This window comes from Hyperolius riggenbachi, chromosome 7 (genome assembly GCF_040937935.1).
Source record: "Hyperolius riggenbachi isolate aHypRig1 chromosome 7, aHypRig1.pri, whole genome shotgun sequence".
Lineage (NCBI taxonomy): Eukaryota > Metazoa > Chordata > Amphibia > Anura > Hyperoliidae > Hyperolius > Hyperolius riggenbachi.
This window is the reverse complement of record NC_090652.1, coordinates 269,985,172-270,009,921: the sequence shown is the minus strand read 5'-3', so window position 1 is coordinate 270,009,921 and position 24,750 is coordinate 269,985,172. Positions and strand designations below refer to the sequence as shown.

Sequence of the window (24,750 nt, the reverse complement as noted above, 5' to 3'; positions counted from 1 at the left end):
AGCCTTGCTGGTCTATTTGGCTGCAGTAGTGTTTGACTAACACTAGAAACAAGCATGCAGCTAATCTTGTCAGATCTGACAATGTCAAAAACACCTCATCTGCTACATGCTTGTTCAGGGGTTTTGGCTAAAAGTATTAAAAGCGGAGGATTAGCAGGACAGCCAGGCAACTGGTATTGTTTAAAATGAAATAAATATGGCAGCTTTCATATCTCTGTGGCCTCAGGTTCCCTTTAAAGCGAACCTTTGTCCAACTGGTTGTGGAGTGAAAGACAGCCCTAAGTCCTAAATTGGGCTAGCCCCTCCCTCAGCTATTGCCATTGGCCCAGTGTCACTGTTTGTAGTCATATGATTCTGATGTCAGGATTAGTATGTACCATTATAGTGACAGCTGGTGAATGGGAGCAGTTTAGTGAGGAAGTAATCAGCGGGCAGAATTTACTCCATGAATAGTTGGGCCCAGATTCAATCTTATACGGCTATAGGGAGGTGGTGGGGATGTTAGGCTAATACACGGAGTCATGACAGGGGCTTTAACATGGGCTTTTATGGACTGCAAATATGAAAAATGTGTCTGATCTTGTGGATTACAGCAAAAATCCAGGTAGCCAGTGAAATGGATGACTGTATAACTTGCAACAGGATCTGATTCTCTGATCCAATAATGCCTTATTTTCTCCCCCACATACAGGATGGCTGGAATCAGTCTCATTTCATCACACCGGTCTCCACGTTAGAGCGTGAGCGTTTCAAGTCCCATCCGTCTTTATCGACCACTAATCAGCAGATGTCTCCCATGCTGCAGTCAGGTGAGTGCCGGGGCAAGTCACATGACACAGGACACTGTGTCAGCACATAGCCAGGAGGCAGAAGCACCGCGTTATGCCAGGCTAGCCCTCCCCAGCGCCATACGCCTGTCACGGCATTGGGCGCTGCTCTTTTTAACGTGGGCTGATTTTGACAAGGCTGTCTGATTCCAGTCCCTCCAGCCTCTGCTTCTTTCATTCCCATTAATGTGCTTGGCAGACAGCGAGACGGTTTGACAGCAAGCGGAGGTTCGCATGCTAAGATGTATTAGTAAAATAATCACTGAACGCCTAGGGCACGGCTTTACCTGAACATCTCCTCCAACTCGCCTTTCTGATGTTGTGTGTGTTCTGCTCAGTGTAAGTGCTTTCATTTGCTGCTAATGCTCAGAATCAGCACACTCGGGAAGCCTAGTTGGCTTTTTCCATTCCTGTTTGTCTAGTTTTTAAAATGCGTTTTTTCTTATACAACTCATCATGTGCAATCCTTGTCTGTCTAACAGGACCAGCCTCACAGAACATGGGGAATACACACTGCAGACATTCATGTTCTTCACACTAATTCAGTAAAATTAGAAATAGATAGTCAATGAAGTAAACGTGGATATTAAAAACCGAGCATAATTACAGTATAATCTCGTTAGGAGTAAATGGGAGTAATGTCTGGTATAGTAAGCCCTTCTATAATAGAACTTCTGTTCTAGAAAACTTGTATTTTTTGGCCCGTTCGTCATTCTTTATACGGCTAAAGTGGAAAGCGGGTGGGCGCATGCGTCATACGTCAGGTCAGTGGGCAGGCTGGCAGCCACTTGTAGCCTGCTTGCTGCTTGCACAGTACTGTGGGCCTGCGTGGATTACCTCAAAAGCACCAGCCAGTGAGACCTATGCTTTCTGTATAACCTACTGCCTCATTACTGAGGGAATGGTCTGTCATCTGTGACTTGCTTGTGCATGGCTGCAGCGCTGCAGTATCATCTAGGCTGCACAGACATATGGACACACTATCAGTATTGTACCTGCATTAACTGGTGAGACCAATGCTTGCTGTGCAAGCTGTTGTGTGATTATTGCATGCATATCCCTGCATATCGAGCACTGTGCATTTTGACCTAGCATAGTCACACTGTCTATTTGTGCTTGCTGTAGCATTGAAAAGAAGTACCAACTCCCAATTATTGACTGAATTAATGTGCAGTACTATAGTATGGTTTATGTGCTTGAGTATGACCATTTCTGATATAGTAATCCACTTTTCCTGATCCCTTGAGTTAACCTTAAAGGGATTCTACTGTATAATAAACTAGATGATCAGTAAAATCCACTTTATTAGCATTCCATACATTGAAGCAGATGCTAGAGTAAAATGAGATGACATTCCCTACTGGTCAGAAAAGCCATCCATCGCATAAAAAAGATCAACAGGGAGAGTTAAAAGGTCATATATGAGACACTTACTCCTTACACTAGGGGACTTTCTCCTGACACTGTTAACAATTGCAGCACTTCTGTTGGGTCAGGTGTGCCTTTGGAACAAAAATCGTCCTGGAGTTTTTGATTATTATGTACTTATTTGAATCATTATTTGCTAGTGTTGCTTTAAAGCAGGGGTGTCAAACTCAAATACAAAGTGGGCCGAAACTGAACACTGGGACCAAGTCGTGGGCCAACCTCAATGTCTACTTGCACCTTCCTGCCTTATAAAGTTCCCTGGTATCTAATGACTCCCCTCCAACTCTATACAGTTCCCTGGTGTCTAGTGGTCCTTCTACCTCCCCTATACAGTTCCCTGGTGTCTAGTGGCCCCACCCTCCCTGGTGTTTAGTGCTTTCCCCTACCTTCCCATATGGCTTCCCTGGTGATTTAAGGCTTCACCTAAATGGTCTAGAGTGGGCCAAAAATAATGCAAAGTGGGGAAACCACTTGGGGGCCAAATTTAATGGCTCCAGGGGCCATATTTGGCCTGCAGGCCGGAGTTTGACACACATGCTTTAGTCTCTTTAAATTAACATTCTAGCAACCGATCTGAGCATAGAAGGCTAAGCCCCACCCCTTTTGTTATACAGTATTTAACAGGATACAAGTTTTCGTTTGACAACTTAGACAGCAAGGTGATAGAACGGCCCAGGTCACTTGTCTCCTTGGCTTCATATTATGAGGTGTTGCTACAGAGACCCAGAAACAGCAAGCTTAGGTAGTCCCTAGTCTACAAATGAGCTAGGGACATATAGTTTGTTCATAAGTATGTGAATGTATGTAAATCGGAACACTGTCTGCCCCCCCATTCCTCCAGTGAGTCCTTCTGTCCCCCTCACAGATGGCATCCATATTTATAATGTAAGTGATGCCTCTTCCCTTGAGTTCTGTGCTAAGTGTCTCCCTAGAAGTAGCAGACCTCCCCTCTGTGCGTCTGAGTCAGAGAGATACCAGTAGTTGCATTAATGCTATTGCTTCTGTGTGTCTTCCTGTAGTGGGCAGCACATCCTCCTCACCAGCGCTGCTAGGAATACGGGAGCCAAATTCCGGCTACGAGAGAACACAGTCCACTATGCAATACTACAACAGCCAAGGAGAGTCTCTGGTTCACAAGGACATGTATAGCGGTAAGTGAACTTCTGCTGCACTTACATAGGTTGTGCCACTGCCAATGCCCTGACTTGATCCCTGGTGCACCAAATCAGCCGTAGCTGAAAGGAGAAGTTTATATGCTCACTTGTGTCAAATGGCAAGACCCCTTTAATTCTGGACATATCCATGAAGTATAAATTGAGCCAAAATGGGTTATCCAAAGTTTTCATGTTTCAAACTTACTGGTTGCCCGTGGATATGCCTTACCTTTCCCATGCTGCTTATAAGGTTAACTCTGTTAAAGAGGAGCTATCTCAGGAAAAAAAACACATACGTAGATAAATACTTGCTCTACTTACATAACGTATGCATTGCACTGTGCATGTTTTGATTTTAGTGATTTTTCTACAGTAAAAGAAGAGAAAATCCTTCTTAGCATTTCCCATTTTAAGTGTGGCTATTTTGAAGCCAATTCTGATGTTATTTCCTGCACTACTATCCGCTGCCTGATTTGCCTGCCCTTCACTATAGAAAGTGCATTGTCTCAGCATGAGAAATACTGGCCAGTCAGAGGTGTGGGAAGGGAAAACCAGAGGGAAAGAGGCTTCAGCCAATCAGGCTGCATTAAAGTGAACTAGAGACGAAGCACCCTCATGTATTTTACTATATAGATCAATGGGAACATGACAGTAAACACCTACCCTGCTCTCTGTTTCATTCTTCTCTGCTAAATCTGCCTGTTATCAGGTTTTAGCAGAGAAGAATGAAACAAAGAGCAGGGTAGGTGTTAGCTAGTGTTAGCTTTAGATTAGACTGTTTGTGCTTCTTTTATATATCTTGGATATGTCTAGCAATATAGGAGTCTTGCCATTTCACACAAGCATGGGCCTTTTCCTTTCACTCAGGAAAGTGTGTGTGTGTGTGTGTGTGTGTGTGTGTGTGTGTGTGTGTGTGTGTGTGTGTGTGTGTGTGTGTGTGTGTGTGTGTGTACGTGTACGTGTGTGTGTGTGTGTACGTGTGTGTGTGTGTGTGTGTGTGTGTGTGTGTGTGTGTGTGTGTGTGTGTGTGTGTGTGTGTGTGTGTGTGTGTGTGTGTGTGTGTGTGTACGTGTGTGTGTGTGTGTACGTGTGTGTGTGTGTGTACGTGTGTGTGTGTGTGTGTGTGTGTGTGTGTGTGTGTGTGTGTGTGTGTGTGTGTGTGTGTGTGTACGTGTGTGTGTACGTGTGTGTGTACGTGTGTGTGTGTGTGTGTGTGTGTACGTGTGTGTGTGTGTACGTGTGTGTGTGTGTACGTGTGTGTACGTGTGTACGTGTGTGTGTGTGTGTGTGTGTGTGTGTGTGTACTTTAGTAGTTCCAGGCTCAGTCAATTCTTTGGTACTGTAAAAAGGGGCTAATGTTCTTGCTTCTGCTGTTCCCTATGGGGGCGTGAAGGGGACGGACACAGGTTGTGTTGCCTATAGGGCTGAATTAGTCACGCACCCTGAGGTAACATTCAGCTAGGCAGTATGTCAGGAAGAAGTGATGACATCAGAGGACGTCTGCCTTCAGCACTGGAACACTGTATACTTCTGGCACAATGCAGGCAATTAATATTGGATTTTAAGTTGGCAGTAAATGTAGAGTGAGGCTCAGTGACTTCTGTAGCAGCAGCAACAAAGGTCATCATTTGCTATTAATTTGAATATGTGAGCAGTAAGTATTCGCAGCTTCTGCCTCCCGCTGGACTCTGCAGTCATCTTTTTACAGAGCCGGCTCCCTTTCCCTGAAATTCCTTTTTCTTTCTTTTATTACTTTGCCATTGTTCAGAACTGTTAGAGCCGCTGTTGTAAGCTGGGTGCTGCGGAGGGACCACACAGCTGCTCTGCTGCCTCTGAATATTTGGAATCCTTCTCAACCAGCGAGCTGAGTCTATTCCACATTGTACATCATTTATAAAGGCACTCTAGTGACATATAGAAGAATGCAGTCAATTATTCAGGATACCCACTTTACGGCAATTTTCCTAGTTTCAGCATCAGAAACACTTCCTATATCTTTATATTGCTCTTTGTTGGTATGAAGCCCCGCCCCCTACTAGACTGTTTACTATGTGGAAATGACAATAAGGATTGTGGAGGCAATTTTTAAAGAGCGCAAAAGGAAAAACCCTTCAGAAGCGGTGGCAATTCCAGTATTTATAAAGGGAGAGCAGCATACACTGCAGCTAGTTTACTATCAGTCCAGGCACAGAGTAACTAACTCCTTATGCTGTGCATACTAGAAGCAACATGTTAATAGCTGAACAAAGGGGTACAACTAGTCATGCAAATATTGCATTATTGATCAGGGTCACATTTTAGGTACCCATGAAGGTCACCTGAATTGAGAGGTATAGGCTGACATATTTCCATTTGAACAATGCAGATTGCCTGGCTGTCCTACTGATCCTCTGCCTGTAAGGGCCTGTTTCCATTACACGCAGATTCTGCGTGCAGAAAACTGACTCCAATGAATGCCTATGGGGAATCTGCATCAGAAAAATCGCGTTCAGTGGAAACAGGCCCATAGACATTCATTGGAGTCAGTTTTTTGCATGCAGAATCTGCGTGTAGTGGAAACGGGCAATAATACTTTCAGCCGCAATGCCTGAAAAACCATGCAGATTAGATGTTTGACTGGATTTTCCACATGCTTGTCTCAGGTGTGTGATTTAGACAGTACTGATGCATTAAAGATCAGGACAGCCAGGCAACTTGTTTTGGTTAATAGGAAATAAATATGGCAGCCTCCATATCCTCCTCCCTTCAGGTGTCCTTTAAAGAGAACCTGAGACAAACTAATATACACGATACTTAACTGGAGCTTCCTCCAACCCCATGATCACGTTGCCTGCCTCGCTGTCCTCCTGGGTAGCCCCCTTTGCCAGTCACCAGCCCCAGTAATAATTATTTCAGTCGCCTCAGTTGGCCTTTTCTGCACATGCGCGGCCCATCCATGCGCTCATCTCGCTCTCACTGACAGAAGCGCACAGAAAAGCCCAACTGACACGGCTGAAAGAAGATTACCGGGGCTGATAGCGAGCAAACAGAGCTACCCGAAAGGGCAATGAGGGGGGCAACGGTGGTCATGGAGCTTGAGGAAGCCCCGGTAAGTACCAAATCATTCACATCCTTCCTCTCAGGTTACCTTTAAAGGAAACCAGAGCTGAGTGACACGAAAGTCTTTATACTCACCCGGAGTTTCCTCCAGCTCCATAAGCACGTGCGAGTCCCTCACTGTCCCCCGGCGGTCTGCCGTTCAGCCGCGATCAGCCCCAGTAATTGGCTTAGTTGCGTCAGTCTGGTCTACTGCACATGCGCAGAAGACCAGACTGATGCTGACTGAGCCTATTACCGGGGCTGATCACGGAGGACGGCGAGGGACTTGCACGTGATTATGGAGCTGGAGGAAGCTCCGGGTGAGTATAAAGTCTTTTGCATCCCTCAGTTCTGGTACACGTTAAGTATGAGCACAGGGTCACTTTGAGAAGTTAATAATAAAGTGCAGGGGTGTTGTGACCTCAGAAGTGTGTTGTCTAAGATCCTTCCACAAGGACAGCTCAGGCCGGTGTGTCAGTGCCATCTCCCCCGAGATTCAGAGGCATCTAGTTTAATGAGGATCCGGATACCGCTTAATCGTAAACACTGAGGGAATACAGCACAAAGTGAAGGCAATTTATTACACCTCTCATAAGTAATGGATTGTGACAGTTGTCAGATGATGGCGGAGCAAAGCAGCTGTCTGCCATGTCTCTGTCTTTCCAGCCTGCCCACCAAGGCTCAGCCTGCAGGTTTTTATTGAGAAGCACGGCCCCCTGGGAGGAGCAGGAGTGTCTGCGCCATTAACTTTCACAGCAAAGCTCATTTATAAGGGCACCTGTATCGTCATGCTGAGCACATAATCTGAGACTGCAGCTTCTTGTAACTTTTTAGGCCAAAACATTAATTTTCATCAAGCGTCCATTCATGACAGGACCTGCATTTGGCAGGCAAGAGTATATTGTGCTAAACATTGCTGCGGAGCCGCCTCTTCACTGGAAACTACAGGTGGCTGAAACACTTAATCACACACATCCTGTGGGAAAGCTATACGGTATATATAGAAAGGCGCATAATATCTCCTTGGAAACACTGACTGTCCATCATTCTGGTTCAGGCTGAGCATTGAGAAATTCAGAAAATCTGAAGCCAACTATGGGGAAAAAAAGGTTAATCACCTATGGAGAGTGAAGGCCCTGTATCCCTTAGAGCCTTCCTGGTCCTCTCTGCCATGTCCTCGGCCCACCACTGTCCCCAGTTGAAGCTATTTGACCAACGCGCTGAGTACGCCTTCCAGAGGCCTCAGGAGACTTCAGAAGAACGTGTGTCCTCTAGTGCTTCTGAAGACACACATGTACTGCACATACGTGGTATGAAGCCACCTCGGGAACACGAGAGCCTCTTAAGACATATGCAGATCCATGCTGTGCATGCGTGGTATGATGTCACCTTGGGAACACAAGTGCTTCTGAAGACTGGTGGCTTCATACTGCGCATGCGTAGTATGAACCTGCCTCGGGAAAACAAGAGCTTCTGAAAACAGGCGGCTTAGTACTGTGCATGCGTAGTATGGAGCCACCCCAGGAACACAAGAGCCTCTGAAGACTGGTGGCTCCATACTGTGCATGCGTGGTATGAAGCCACCTCTGGTACACGAGAGCCTCTGAAGACTGGTGGCTTCATACTGCATATGTGTGGTATGAAGCCACCCCGGGAACACAAGAGCCTCTGAAGACTGGTGGCTTCATACTGCGCATGTGTGGTATGAAGCCACCCGGGAACACGAGCCTCTGAAGACTGGTGGCTTTATACTGCGCATGTGTGGTATGAAGCCAACCCGGGGACACGAGCTTCTCAAGACTGGTGGCTTCATACTGCCCATGTGTGGTATGAAGCCACCCCGGGGACACAAGAGCCTCTCGACTGGTAGCTTCATACTGCACATGTGTGGTATGAAGCCACCCGGGAACACAAGAGCCTCTCAAGACTGGTGGCTTCATACTGCGCATGTGTGGTATGAAGCCACCTCGGGAACACGAGCTTCTGAAGACGGGCGACTCCATACTATGCATGTGTGGTATGAAGCCACCTCGGGAACACAAGAGCCTCTGAAGACTGGCTTCATACTGCACATGTGTGATATGAAGCCACCTCGGGAACACAAGAGCCTCTGAAGACTGGCTTCATACTGCACATGTGTGGTATGAAGCCACCTCGGGAACACAAGAGCCTCTGAAGACTGGTGGCTTCATACTGCACATGTGTGGTATGAAGCCACCTCGGGAACACAAGAGCTTCTGAAGACGGGCGACTCCGTACTATGCATGTGTGGTGTGAAGCCGCCTTGGGAACACAAGTGCTTCAGATGCCTCCTAAGGGCTACCGAAGGCGCAGAAGTTCAACAGGGGACAGGAGTGGAACGAGGGCACAGAGAGAGAACTGGAAAAGTTCTATGGGGTCCAGAGCCTTAACTCTACATAGTGAGGTATCTTACTTTTTTTTCTTTTCACGTCGCTTCACATTTTACTTTAAGTAGAGGTTCTTGACTATGGTGTCTGAGTTACTGTAATTGTATACCCACCAATTCACTATGAGTAACTAAACATCTCATGCTTCAGGTGAGGCTTGCAAGTTTTTGCTGCCTAATAGACAATTTTTTTATAAATCCATACTGGATTTGTAGAACTGTTTATAAATTCTTCTTAAGTCTGGGGTAACCTTAGTACATTACACCCACGGGGCTTGATTCACAAAAGAGTGCTAACTGTTAGCACGGGCGTGTTAGTGCGAATTTTCGCGTTTGTGCGCAATTAAACATTTTCGCACTAAATTGTTATCGTTTTCGCGCACAAACTCGAATTTCCGTGCAAAATCGTTACCATTTTCGCGCAAAAAAATCTCGTTTGCACACAAAAACTATAATTTTGCGCAAAACCGTTTATTGCGCTCGGGCGCGAAAATTCACGCGAACACGGCCGTGCTAACAGCACTCTTTTGTGAATCAAGCCCACTGTCTCCTCAGCCACACTGCCTGCCTGTCACATGTTGTTTCCTCAGCCACACTGCCTATCATGTTGTTTCCTTAGGTACACTGCCTGTCACATACTGTCTCCTCAGCCTCACTGCCTGTCTGTCACATACTGTCTCCTCAGCCACGCCCCCTATAATGTTGTCTGCTTAGGTACACTGCCTGTCGCATACTGTCTCCTCAGCCTCACTGCCTGTTTGTCACATGTAGTCTCCTCCACCACACTGCCTCTCTGTCACATGCTGTCTCCTCGACCACACTGCCCGTCACCTACTGTCTCCTCAGCCTCACTGCCTGTTTGTCACATGTAGTCTCCTCTGCCACACTGCTTCTCTGCTGCATGCTGTATTCTCAGTCACACTTGCCTGTCTGTCACATGCTGTCTCCTCGACCACACTGCCTGTCACCTACTGTCTCTTCAGCTACACTGTCTGTCACATGCTGTCTCCTCGACCACACTGCCTGTCACCTACTGTCTCTTCAGCTACACTGTCTGTCACATGCTGTCTCCTCGACCACACTGCCTGTCACCTACTGTCTCTTCAGCTACACTGTCTGTCTGTCACATGCTGTCTCTTCAGCCACTCTGCCTGTCTGTCACATGCTGTCTTCTCAGCCACTTTGCCTTTCTGCCTCATGTTGGCTCCTTAGCCACTCTACCTGTCTGTCGCACGCTGTCTCCTCAGCCACAATGCCTGTCTGCTACACATGGTCTCCTCAGCCACATTGCCTGTCTGTCACATACTGTCTCCTCAGCCACGTCCCCTATCATGTTGTCTCCTCATGTACACTGCCTGTCACATACTGTCTTCTCAGCCTCACTGCCTATTTGTCTCATGTAGTCTCCTCCACCACACTGCCTCTCTGTCACATGCTGTCTCCTCGACCACACTGCCCGTCACCTACTGTCTCCTCAGCTACACTGCCTGTCACATGCTGTCTCTTCAGCCACTCTGCCTGTCTGTCACATGCTGTCTTATCAGCCACTATGCCTGTCTGTCACATGCTGTCTCCTCAGCCACTATGCCTGTCTGTCACATGCTGTCTCCTCAGCCACTATGCCTGTCTGTCACATGCTGTCTCCTCAGCCACTATGCCTGTCTGTCACATGCTGTCTCCTCAGCCACTATGCCTGTCTGTCACATGCTGTCTCCTCAGCCACATTGCCTGCCTGTTACACGCTGTCTTCTCAGCCACTCTGCCTGTCTGTCACATGCTGTCTCCTCAGTCACATTGCCTGTCTGTCTCATGCTGTCTCTTCAGCCACTCTGCCTGTCTGTCACACGCTGTATCCTCAGCCACTATGCCTGTCTGTCACACGCTGTCTCCTCAGTCACATTGCCTGTCTGTCACATGCTGTCTCCTCAGCCCCATTGCTTGTCTGTCACATTATGACTGTAAAATGCTGTGCAGATCTGTGAATCTACTCTCAAACATCCAGTCATGCTCTGGGGAGTATAAGAAACAAAATAAGAACTTCTCTGCTCACATCTGCAGTGAGAACAATGTATCGGTAACTCTTATGTGATAAATCCCCTTTCTGTTCTTTCCTATCCCTGGAACAGCCATTTTGTTTAATACTGTAGCAATGCATCCCCCACTGTTGTTTAATGATTGAAAAATCAATAATGATCTGTTTGTTCAAATCGTGTAACAGCAGCACCTGCAGAGCCTGCAATCCGTAATCTCCTCTATAGTGATAGAAGAAACGGCTCACAGAAAATATTTGATTTCACAGATAAATCCTAGAGACAATTATGCGTGTCACCTCTGCCTGGCTTTCTTCACACGTGTCGGCATTGACAATTGCCATTGCTGTGACATAACCGGAGGCATATTGCTCGAGTCCGGCAGCAGCTCTCAGGAAACGCAGACGTCCTCGGGCACTTTAGTCTGGGAGAGCAGCGCTCAGTCACTGGAAGCGAACATCCATTTAGCCCATCTCTTGTGTCTGCTGACAGTTAAATTGTGCACATCGCCATTTGTCCCCGATGTGCTGACCAGAATGCTTTACTGCTGGCATAAGCTGCCATTAAATGCCATATGTACAGATGGGCTCTGCTAAAATGAAGGCACCGCTCTGCTAAATCCTAACAGTGAAGTACAACTGTGTTCTCTTTACAGGGTCCAGCAAACAGTCTCCCATGTACATCAGTTCCTACTCATCACCAGCACGGGAGCAGAACCGGCGGCAACAGGTGAGGAGAATTGTTTACATGGATGCTCCCCTAAATTCTGCACATGCTAAAAATGTGCTGATTATTAACCACTTCCCTACCACAGGTTATCGTCCCTTATGGCCACAAGCAATTGTAACACATCACGCTCCTCCCATTCATTCGCCAATAACTTTATTGCTACTTCTCTCAGATAAATTGATCTATACTTTGGCAAATTAGACTTTCTGTGGGCGATACTTTTTGGTAAGAATTACTTTATTTCCTATGCATTTTAAAGCAACGTTTCGGAGATGTCCTCCTGTTAAACACATGTTTAACATGGATCAGTGTGATTGGTTAGATGTATTACTGTTTCTAATAGGCTGCTTTGTCTGGTCATGTGTATAAATAGAGCAAACGTGTGATATGTTACTTTGTAACCTGCCTTACTTGATAAAGGAGGACATCTCCGAGACGTCACTGTAGGCGGGACAAGATCTTACAATGCAATAAAAGAGCAAATTGATACTTATGGATGGTGCCGGTCATCTTTATGACGTTTGGATATTTCTGCAGTGCTGGCAGATAGACCGAGGCACATCCTAGCGGAAGCAAAAGAAGGGTGCTACACTATCACTATACGACCTATGCATTTTAAAGGAAATAATTTTGTGAATGGCTACAGGCATCCCAGTGATGCTGGTTATCATTCACTACATGCTCTTTGGCTCTGGGAACACGTGCCCATTCACAGATCATTGACTGGGGGGGGGGGAGGGGGGGTCACATGCAGGAGCGAGTGAAAAAAACTATGCCACTGATCTGCAAGTGAAGTTTACAGGTTGTGAAGTTTAGAGGGGCATAGATGATTGTTATTTCTTGTTTGTTTCACCTCCTAATACTGGCTGTGTTAGTGTACAGATCAGAAAAGGGATGGTATTGAAGGGATAGTATTGAAATTGCACATACTGCTACCAAGTAGATCAGAGTTTTCCCCAGGCTCTTTTAGCCAAGTGCTCCACCCGGCTAATTTTGGTGGCCACCCGGCTATCATCGGCTCACCTCCTCATCCTCCTCTTATGCTGTAAGCAGAGTTGCGCAGAGAAGCACCGAACCTGCATTCTCCCCCACCCGGCTACTCTTTCAAGCCACCCGGCTGGAAAAAAATGCTGGGGAGAACACTGTAGATGTTTAACCAATTGTGAACATTGGTAGTGGAAACCTATGCCTTTGTTACAGCCGCTTATCCCTGACAGGATGTGGAGTTCAACCACAGCACTTGCAGCTGCACAGTTACACCATTGTGGTGCCACTGTAACCCGCTCCTGACCCTGTGAGCCAATTACAGCAATCACAGGACATCAAGTGGAGCAAAGATGTCTCTGGTCTTCAAAGTGAGCCCGAGGTGAGAGTAATATGGAGACTGCCATATTTATTTCCTTTTAAACAATACTAGTTGCCTGGCAGTGCTGCTGATTTATTTGGCTGCAGTAGTGAACTGAATTACACCAGAAACAAGCATGCAGCTAATCTTGTCAGTTCTGACAATATTGTCAGAAATCCCCGATCTGCTGCATGCTTGTTCAGGGTCTATGGTTGAAAATATTAGAGGCAGAGGACCAGCAGGGCAGCCAGGCAACTGGTATTGCTTAAAAGGAAATAAATATGGCGGCCTCCATATTATTCTCACCTCGGGTTCCCTTTAAGAGGCCAGAAACATCTAGTACGCAAAGGGTTAAGGTCACCCGAGACACAAGCATAACAAAGTGCACTGAGGAGACTTTTCTGACAGAAACTGTCCATTATAATAGTGTCTGTGTGGTTAGAGATTGGAATGTGTAGCAAGGTATGGGGTCTCACATGGACCCCTCACATGCATGGAATCCTATAGGAAAATATATCAAGATGAACATTTTCAAAACACAAGCTTATGTACATAACCACAAGATAGCTGTAATTGTCACATGACCGTTGTCAATCAGCCTGATTTCTAGAATAGCCAGGAACACCAGAGAAGCGTGAGCTGACTGTACTGGGGGGGGGCTGCATTTCCTCAGCATGTCTGTATCTGAGGGGAATACGGTACACCAGGAAGCGCAGGCCTGTATAGCTGCTGATTCCTAATATGGTAACACTGAGATTAAACAATGGCTGTGATTAAAAAAACAACACATTACTTTTATTACAACGGGATTTATACTGTAGCTCCCTTGCACAAAACTAATAAATAGCACTGTGAAAAGCGCCTTTGTATTTTCTGTGTTAAATCTTCTATTATATGGAATGGAGGCACCCACTGCTGGCTGAACACAGAAAACATCAGCCCAAGCATGGTTCTCCTCTGCTCATGTAATGTCCACCTCCTCCACAGGCTTGGTCCTTGTGGGTCTGTCGTTTCATGAGGGGCTGCCCAGGGCAGTAGGCAGAAAGGAGTTTAACCCCTAGACCAGGGGTCTGCAACCTTTAAGAATCAAAGAGCCACTTGGACCCGTTTCCGAAAAGAGAATAAAAACTGGGAGCCGCAAAGCCATTATAAAACAGATATGACCCTAATATGCACATATTGTTAGCAGATATGTCCCCAATACGCACAAATCGTTAGCAGATATGTCCCCAATACGCACAAATCGTTAGCAGATATGTCCCCAATATGCACAAATCGTTAGCAGATATGTCCCCAATACGCACAAATCGTTAGCAGATATGTCCCCAATACGCACAAATCGTTAGCAGATATGTCCCCAATACGCACAAATCGTTAGCAGATATGTCCCCAATACGCACAAAAATCGTTAGCAGATATGTCCCCAATATGCACAAATCGTTAGCAGCTATGACCCCAATATGCACAAATCGTTAGCAGATATGACCCCAATTTGCAGATATGACCCCAATATGCACAAATCGTTAGCAGATATGGACCCCAATATGCACAAATCCTTCAGCAGATCTGAAAAGAAAAACCCATTTACTCACCTAGTCAGAAGTACTCCTGTCACGATCTCCTCCTGTCCCGACCTCCGGTCCCGACCTCCTTGTGGCGCGCAACTCCCTCGGCTCCTCTTCCTTCCTTCCCGACGTCACGTCCTGCCTGCACTACACTGCAGGGCTACGGGAAAATGGCCGCCCGAAGCCCTGCACTGGTCCGGCGGCCTCTCTGATAGGCTGCCGGCCAGCTGGCAGCACACGTCACACGCACACATGTAACAAGTGCGCCGCAGCCACTGACACTCACTACCGGTGTAGTGTCAGAATGGGCAGCCCTGCAGCACCGGAGCCGCGACTGAGCCGCGGTCTAGGAGCCGCGGCAAAAGTGAAAAAGAGCCGCTTGCGGCTCCGGAGCCGCGGGTTGCCGACCCCTGCCCTAGACCATTTGGCAGGGGCGTACCTTGAAATCACTGGGCCCCCCTGCAAAACTTTGAATGGGGCCCCCTCCCATCCACACACCCCCAGCTTTATGTACAGGTAAACTGAGAACCAATGTTATCCAATTGGCTAGTGCACACTTTGATCCCCATTTCCCAATGCAGATAAAAACAGACAGCAGTAAAGCACTGCTGGCATTTTCTCTATCAATTACTTTCGCTTCTGTGATAAAACGTGCATATTTTCACACATATAGACACATGGTGTGCAGAAAATGCATACAGAAAGCTGACAGACAAATGTGCTCCCAGCCACAGCTTATTACACTCACTCTGTCCATCTCTGATGGAGCAGAACTGGCTCTGCAGACTTCTCCAGCATCACTACAGTACAGAGAACTTAGGAAGGGGTGGAGAGGCTGGGGGCCAGGACACGGTACACAAGGCCCTGTTGCACACTGAATAAGCACTGTTTACAAATCTTTGTCTGCAAAACTTTGTATGATTCCGTATCAGTGGCTGAACACATGCAGTCATTCGAAAAATTGTGCAGAAAGCAGAACGCCTTTTCTCTGCGTACCCTTAGTTGTTAGTCTCTCAGGACAGGGAAAAGAAACTTCTCCCCCACCCACGGGGCCCCCTGTGGCTTCTGGGCCCCCTTGCGGCTGCATCCCTTGCAGGGTCTATTGTAACGCCCCTTGGTATATATATCTGCATTGAGCACTGTTGGGGCCTCTTGCGGCTCTTGCCTGATTCGGTGATCTCGCACCTCTACATTCAGCTATTTGCACCTACTGGGTCTCCTCTCAGATCATAGCAATGCTATAGATGTCATGCCCAATGCAATGGACAGCGTACGTATTAGTATGCCATCCGTGAGTTGGGCGCAGGGTGAGCTCTCCCTGCTGCCGCTAAACTCCCCGGTGGCGTTAAATTCTATTCCCCCGCTGAGTCATTGCAACTCGGAGGGAGATGTAATTCAGGGTCCAGCGATCCCCGGGAGCCCCAAATTATTCTTGCGGGCCCCACACAGCATAACATTGCTGCTATGGGGCGCCTGGAAACCACCTGCTTCAAATGGACACCCCGGAGACTCTAGGAGCAGTGTTCCATGCTAAGGACATTCCAGCACAATCACTGTCCAATGTGCACGGCATGAATCTGATATAGCGGGAATCAAGCTTTCATACTGCTGACAGTAATAACTGCTTTTCCTGCAAGAGATGAATCTGGCGCTCAGAGCCTCGTGTGTGGGAAGGACTTGGGGGGCTTGTTGCCCATAGCAACCACTTAGATTTCTTGTTTCATTTCAAAATCAGTGCTGTAAAATGTCAATTGGAGGCACAATAAACATTCCAGGAGTGCCAACAGTCGCTTTTCCACACACTGAGGAAGAAAAGTGCAGGACACAGAGCCACAAACTGCCTGTTCGCCATCCCCCCCCCCCCCCCCCCCCCCGGTCTCCCCCTTCCCATCATAAACATGACTTGGCTTATTTGGGACACAACTTTGATTTCAGCACACCTTACTATTGTCACCTGAAATGAATGCTTGTAAAGGCCGTGCCACACAGCACGCTCCGATCAGATTTTCCATTTGGCCAATTGCAAGGACACCAGCAACATCATTGGTACGGGGTGATTTTCTACCAAATTGCAAACGCCGTGCCTGCTGCAGTTTTGCTGCATTTGCGTTTGTCAATAGGAGCGCTGTTTTTTCTTTTCACATTGGGAAGTGCAATTATGCATGCTGATCACTCTTGAAAATTGCAGTGAAACGCACAATCGGCAAGAACTGAAAAACGATATTGCAGCCTGCCCTGTTCTGTGCACTGGGAAGAGCAGAGGACAAGCAGGCACATCCCACCACTGTGAGCTGCAGGGAGAATTACAATCGATGGCCGCATACTATCCAGCCTGGCGGATTCCCGAATAGGAGGCTGCCGACTTATGCCTGTATTGTAGCTGAATTGTCACCTTAGATGTTCATGACTGATCATTTCAGACAACCAAACTCGAGCTTAGGGATGTGGCTCTAGAGGCAGAGAAGGCAATTCATATAGAAAAACAGTCCTGACACTACTTAGACGTTAAGTGTGTCTTGTTTCCGAGCATGGTATTGTGATTGATTACTCTGCACCTCAACACAACCTGCATAATGATCTCTATCCTGAGGTCTCATGAAGTCTGAGCATAATTAAAGGGACCCCGAGGTGAGAAATGTATGGAGGCTGACACACAGATTTCCTTTTAAACAATGTATTTATTGTATTTATAAAGCGCCAACATATTACAGAGCGATGTTCATTAGTTTAGGTTACAGACAATATTTAGGGGTGACATACAGCAATAAGACAATACAGGAATACAAGAAAAAACTGGTCACGCAGCACAGTATGAGTACGAGGTAATGCTTCGTCAGTCACTGGATGGGAGAATGGAGATTAGACAAGTCGAGTTCACTCAGATCCATAGGATGGATGCACCGTAATAGAGGTGCATGATCAGGTAGGACACAAAAGGAGGCGGACCCTTCCCGAAGACTTACAATCTAGAGGGAAAGGTAGGGACACGAAAGGTAGGGGACCAGAGTTCACGCGGGGTTTAGAGCACCAGTGTGTGTGTGTGGGGGGAGGGTGGCCTGGAGTAAAAAGGTTAGATTTGAGGGCCTCCTTGAAGATGTTGGAGGGGGCTGCCCTAATGGATGGAGGTAGAAAGTTCCATAGTGTTGCAGCAGCTCTTGAGAAGTCCTGGAGGCGTGCATGGGACTGGGTGATGCGGAGGGCGGTCAGGCAAAGTTCATTGGAGGAGCGGCTAGGTGTGTACCTCTGGGTAAGATTTGAAATGTAGGTTGGGCAGGTTTTGTGAACAGATTTGTAGGCCAGACACAGTGTCTTGAATCTGATTCTGGACTTGATAGGAAGCCAGTGGAGGGATTCACAGAGGAGAGCCACTGTGGTGGAGTGATGGGAGGAGTGGGCAGGAGGAGACATTGTCCATGGTAGTGGTGGATAGGTCAGGGGTGTGGAGGTAGATCTGAGTGTCATCTGCATACAGAGGATAGTTAAAACCCATGGAGGAAATAACCTTGCCGATGGAGGATGTGTACAGGGAGAACAATAGGGGGCCAAGGACCGAGCCTTGGGGGAATCCTACTGAGAGGTGGTTGGGGGTGGATGCGGACTCATTGAAGGAGGTCATGAAGGTGCGGTTGGAGAGGTAGGATGAGAGCCAGGCCAGGGCGAGGTCATGAAAGCCCAGGGACTGGAGGAGTAGGGGGATGGTCCACTGTGTCAAAAGTTGCTGAAAGCTCAAGGAGGAGGAGAATGGAGTAATTGCCCTCAGCTTTAGCTAAGGCGAGGTCATTGACCACTTTGGTGAGAGCGGTTTTGGTTGAGTGGGCAGGCCGAAATCCAGATTGCAGCAGGTCTAGCAGGTAGTTGGCATTGAGGTACTGGGTCAGGCGTTTGTGAACCAGACGCTCAAGGAGTTTTGAGGCAAAGGGGAGGAGGGAGATAGGGCGCTAGTTGGAGGGTAATGAGAAGTCGAGGGAGGGTTTCTTGAGCAAGGGTAGTACAGTGGCCTGCTTGAAGTCTGAGGGGGAAGGAGCCTGTGGATTTTCTGAGGTTAAACAGGGCAGTGAGGACTGGGGCCAAATCCGGGAAGTGAGGACAGAGTAAGTCAGAAGGGATGGGGTCAAGAAGGGAGGTAGTGGTATGGGGAGTCTGCAGTAGGTGGTTGACTTCCTCAATGGTAGTAGGACTGAAGGAGGTGAGAGGAGGAGCTGGAAGGGAGGGGTGGGAGGTGAGGATTGAAGGCTGAATATTTCCTGAAGAATAGAGACTTTTATTGGTGAAGTGGGTGGCTAAATCCGTGGCAGAGAGTGAGGAAACAGTGGGTGGGTTTAAGCAGGGAGTTGAAAGTGGCAAAGAGACGCCGGGGGTTGGAAGCTTGTGCTCCGCTGAGCTTGGTGAAGTATTCCAGCTTCACATCAGCAAGGGCAGTGTGGAACTGTAGCAGGTTAGCCTTGTACTGTAGGAAATCAATGCAAAACAATGCAAATTGCCTAGCAGTCCTACTGTACATCTGCCTCTAATGCTTTTCTCCAAAGACCCTGAACAAGCATATGCAGATTAGGTGCTCTGACTGGATTAGCTGCTTGCTTGTTTCAGGTGTCTTATTCAAATGTTACTGCCCAGATCAGCTGTACTGCCAGGCAACTGGCATTGTCTAACCACTTCAGGTTCAAAGCCGCCGCTTGTGCACTCATGCTATAGTGAAATGATTGCTGCTAGCTAATAGAGGTTTTTTTGTGAAGTGTTAACCCCTGCCAGACTAATTAACCCCTTGTGTCACCTATACTTGGCGTTAAGATTCATGGACACGAGTAATGGCTGCCGCCCATAGCGATTGGATGTGATCACTAGGCGGGCAGCTGAGGGACCCAAACTGTATAAATGCATTGAAATGTTGTTGCCTAGCAATTTTGATGCTGCCTTACAATCCTTTAGATTGTAAGCCTCTGGCAGGGCCCTCCTCCCTAATGTATCCAGCTTGATTATGCAATCTTCTCACAACCACCCCTCTTGTAGACTCGAACAGTCTCTATTTTGACCTATGACACTGTATTGTTATCAAATCATTTGCATGATCTTGTTTTGTTGGGAGTTTCCGTATGTTCTACCTGTATGTTAACCCATTTATCTATTGTGCAGCGCTGCGTAATATGTTGGCGCTTTATAAATACAATAAATAATAATAATAGCAATGCATCTATAGAGCACTGTGGTCACCAAACTGTGCGCCCTGACAATTGCATGCAATCGCTATAGACACACAGGCTGGTGATAATGGTACACTACATATATGAAATATGGCATATATATGGTATCTATTTAACCGGCACAAGCCAAATAATGTATTTTGAGGTGTTTTAAAACTGTGGCACTTCTCATGTAAAAATGAGAAGGGGAACCTTGAAAAAAAATGTGTAATTTTTGCATTTATGCCTAATTGTTCTCGATAAATTGCCTGTGAAATTATATAATACTTGGGGATTAAATATTACCCAAAGAAAGCCTAGCCTGTCCTGAAATACACTGTATGTATCACTTTGATGGCATAGCTAGTAAAAAGCTATTGCTGTATCAATATTAACACAGCTGAAATGTCAAAATTGTCAAGAACGTTGAGGGGTAAAAACCCCGGGAAACCTGAAGTGAATAAAATGAAATACACATGGCAGCTCCCATATGTCTTTCACCTCAAGTTCCTTTAAAGAGAAACTCCGACCAAGAATTGAACTTTATCCCAATCAGTAGCTGATACCCACTTTTACATGAGAAATATAATGATTTTCACAAACAGACCATCAGGGGGCGCTGTATGACTGATTTTGTGCTGAAACCCCTCCCACAAGAGGCTCTGGTACCGTACGGTACTCTGGGCAAACTGCCACAATGTAACAATGTTCACAGACAGGAAATGGCTGTTTAGAGCTGTCTGTTAAAGCCAGAACAGCTAGAAACAGCTACATAATCTGCCCACAGTAACAATGTCACCATGTAATACATGTCAGAATGTGAATCTGGGAGAGGAAAGATTTTACAATGGGCAAACACTGACTAAATCATGTATACATAATTATTGTAAAAATGAAGCACTTTTTTTATTACATTATTTTCACTGGAGTTCCTCTTTAAAGTATCCCAGCCAGGGCGAAGCAGGTGGTTACGGCGCTAAGTGGAGAAACTAGGAGCCCCATATGCAGTAATGTCATACTGCACGGGGCGCATAAGAGTAATTTGGAGCTCCACAATCGCTCGCTTAAAGCTGAATTATCACAAATCCCATCTGTTTTTAGAAGGCAAACTACACTGAGAGTTGCTTATTAGTAAGAGGGATTTTTGGTCTCTTGTAGTCCTCTATACTTTCCTAGTGGTTCTGGGTCACCCCAAGGTGCTTGGGTATTCTGTTGTACTGGTCCAAGCCCGTGTCCCATAGAGCCATATCAATCCCTGCCATGCACTGAGGATGACCTACAGTCTGAAATAGGCTGTCTGCATATTCGGTTGATGTGGCTCTGTAAATTTTATAAGCTATAGGTGTGCTATCCACCAGCAGTCCTGGATGTAAGCCTGGCTTCAGGGGCGTAAAGAGATAATTTGCATATTCAGTAGTAGTGCATTGTGGGAGACCACAGTCCCTCACCTAAAGCTGAATTATCGCAAGTACCTTCTGTTTTAAGAAGGCAAATTACACGGAGTATATCTTCATATAATGTATTCACAAGGACTAGTCCTCTTGCATAGTAAGAAAAACTTTTAAAATTTGCTATTCTTATTTCCCTAAAGCAACCCTTTTGTTTAATACCATTGCCTTATACTCCCACTGTTGTTTAATGATGAAAAAGTCAATAAAGTTATGTTTGTTCAACTCGTTTAATTGAAGCATCTGCAGTGCTTCCACATGTGTGAAGGAAAAAGCCCTCGGATTCTGCAGAAGGAATGACTTGCAGATATTAATGACTGGTATAAGCTGGTTTCTATAGACCAACACACACTGATCAGTTTCTGAAGTGCTTTGCTGGTGTATCAATCAGAGATCAGTCCTTCCTGTGCTGAACCCAGCAGTATAAATCGGGCAATGTCACCAGGCGCCACTGCGCTCTAGACTACAGCCTTCCCATCTGCATGGTTGTTTAAACAGGCCTCAGTGCAAAGTCTGCTGCTCCAAGATAAGCAGTTACAAGCCATGGCTGCTGTTTACCCTGGGAACCTTCTCTCGGAATGTTGAATCAATATTCTTATAGATTTCGGTACACAAGCAGTAAGAATGGCTCATCAAACATTTATCTCAATTCTGCAAATGAAGCAGGCTTTCAGTTCACCAACAAAATAATTTCTAGGTTGACTTACTGCCATCTAGTGGTGATTTGCTAGTGGTGCAATATTTTCTGCAAAGCAAACAGCAGGGAATTTTTTCCAAGTATTGTTTTTATTGAACAATTTAATAAAATACATGTTATACATTTATTATAAAACAAATTATTTTTATTGTTAGAATCATCTGCCGATACCTTAAATGTGTTCATATAATCTCCAACTTAAAACAAAATTAATATTGTGTAAATAAAACTAGGAAAACATGTTATAACCACTCATCTAGTTATCTAACTCGTTTACCTCATTTTTATATCAAATACTCCTTGCTAAATTTACCCCTAGATGGTGTCCCAAAAAGATCATAACACCATCAGTTTCACCTGTGAAGTTATTATAATTTAGTATTTTTATAGCGCCAACATATTCCACAGCGTTGTTTAGAGTATAGTCCTATCACTAGCTCTCCCCCAGAGGAGCTCACAATCTAATCCTTACCATAATCATGTCCATTGCAGTCTAGGACCAATTTTAGGGGAAAGCCAGTTAACTTATCTGTATGTTTTTCGGATGTGAGAGGAAACCAGAGTGTCCAGAGAAAACCCAGGCAGACACAGGAATTTTTATAAATCCCTAACATATTACGTAGCATTGGACAATAAATACAGCGGTGCAATGGCCGCCAGATGTAACATAACAAGGTTATCAGAGGAAAAAGCATTGGACAAAGTTGTACAAGGCAAACGGTGCAAGATGCATTATCACAGGATTTGGGGCTGGTTAGGTAGGTCCAGTAGTTCAAGTACGAGGGGTCATAGAGAAGGAGCACACAATTATGTAGAATACACTAGAGAAGGCTTACAATCTAGCAAATGGTTTGATGCATACTTGTAAAACTCTGGCCTATTGGCCAAATCTGGCCCATAGTGCCATCAACTTTAGCCCGCACTTGAGCACTAAGCTCTGAAACTATAAAGCCACATGGTGAGGGGAGAGAGTTCCCTAGACACTAGGGAAATGTATAGGGTAGGGTGCACTATACACTAGGGAAATGTATAGGGTAGGGCACACTATACACTAGTGAAATGTATAGTGTAGGGCACATTAGACACTAGAGAAATGTATAGGATAGGGAGAGAAGACAACTAGACGCCAGGGAACTGTATAGGGGAGGAAGGGTGGCCACAAGACTCTAAGAAACTGGATTGGAGGGGGGGGGGGGGGGGCTTTTGAGGCCAGGAAACTGTATAAGGGAGGTAGGTGGCCACTAGACATTGAGGTTGGCCTGAGACCTGGTCCCAGTTTTCAATTTCGGCCTACTGTGTATTTTAAGTTTGAGAACCCTGGTTTAATTCTAGGGCTTGTTTAGTACAAGAAACTATTTCATGGTTTGAGATCTCAATATGCAATGTTCGTATAATATTTTCTTGTGTTTCTCCAGCTTCACCAGCTGTACTACAGCCCCGAAGACTCCAACAGGAAAAACTATGACTCCTACCGATTGTACCTCCAGTCTCCTCACAGCTACGAGGACCCTTACTTTGACGAACGCGTTCACTATACATCTGGCACTGACCAGAACGCGCAATACGGACTCAAATCAACCACAAACTATGTGGACTTCTACTCCTCTAGAAGACCTTCTTACAGGTCGGAACAGTACCCAGGCTCCCCGGACTCTTGGGTGTGATAGGAGGGGGCCTCTCTATGACCTCTACCACTAATCATGCTTGACTTGATTTTTTGAATGGCCTTATGCATTTTTTTTAAAGATGGAATCAGAAAGTGAAATCACAAGAGATGGATCTTGGTAAACGGTTATTATTTTTTTAAAAGAAGGATAATCATGGATGGGCAGAAATGAAAAAAAGGGTGTTTGTTATTTTTGTTTTTTTATTTTTTGTTTTTGCTGTTTAGGGTGTAGTTCTTTGCTTGTAGCGCTATAGTCTGGTGATGGTGCAAGCTATGTGAGTGAAGGTCTGAGATTGATGATATAAAAATGATTTTTCGGGGGAAATCTGTCTATGGTTGAAAAAAAAAATCAAAAAATCTTGATATTTTTTTTAATGTGAATAAAAAGTCTCGTTACTCTTAGTTTGTACAGAATTATGGAATCGAACGAATGCTTTCTTTGTTTTCCTGTTACTTAAATGTCGGCCTTGTATGCTATCCTGTCTTGTAAATTTTCCTCCTCGCCCATGTAAATACAGCCACGGCGTCAGCGCGCATGCGTGCGCGCAGGTGCCATCATTTGTAATGCCTTGTATCATGCGCAGTCACTGAAGAGCAGAGATATGTAAATCCGTATATTAAAGAGCTAACATTTTTAAGCGTAGCGTCATTGAAAAAAAAGGGTAGAGCGTATTCTACATTCCTCCTCTCCATTCCCTGCCCATTTCATAACGCTCCCACTGCCATTTTCTATGCACATTGGAAGATCAAATAAATGTGGACACGCCTTCCACAAAAAAGTACTTCATACATGTGTTTTTCCTCTGTTCATCCGAACCTTGTTAAGCTTGTCCTGTGTGTGTCCCATGTGCTGCTGAACGGCTGTCCTATGTGTGTGACACGAACAAACAGCTGAGTAATATAGGTTTTAGATTCTCTACTTGTAGTACATCTAAACCTGCTGAGGTCCCTTAAAGGACACCTGAAGTGAGAGGGATAAAGAGGTGGCCATATTTATGTTTTAACAATGCAAATTGTTCTGCTTCTAATATGTTTAGCCATAGACCCTGAACAAGCATGCAGATCAGATGTCTGACTGAAGTCTGACTAGATTAGCGGCATGCTTTTTTCAGGTGTGCGATTCAGACACCATTGCAGCCAAAGAGACCAGTAGGGCTGCCAGGCAACTGCTAATGTTTAAAATTTTATATGGCAGCTTC

At 45.9% G+C, this 24,750-nt stretch overlaps 1 protein-coding gene across 12 annotated transcripts in view; it reads left to right on the top strand.

Moving 5' to 3' along the window:
- Positions 1–24,333, top strand: part of PKP4 (plakophilin 4) — a 471,364-nt gene extending 447,031 nt beyond the window's left edge. For all 12 annotated transcript variants that reach the window (XM_068245730.1, XM_068245731.1, XM_068245734.1 and 9 more), the window contains 4 exons: positions 692–809; positions 3,275–3,406; positions 11,580–11,653; positions 23,301–24,333. In XM_068245730.1, coding sequence (XP_068101831.1) covers positions 692–809; positions 3,275–3,406; positions 11,580–11,653; positions 23,301–23,549 — 573 coding nt within the window. In that variant the 3' untranslated portion in view covers positions 23,550–24,333. The remainder of the gene's footprint in view (positions 1–691; positions 810–3,274; positions 3,407–11,579; positions 11,654–23,300) is intronic.
- The last annotated feature ends 417 nt before the right edge of the window (positions 24,334–24,750 follow it).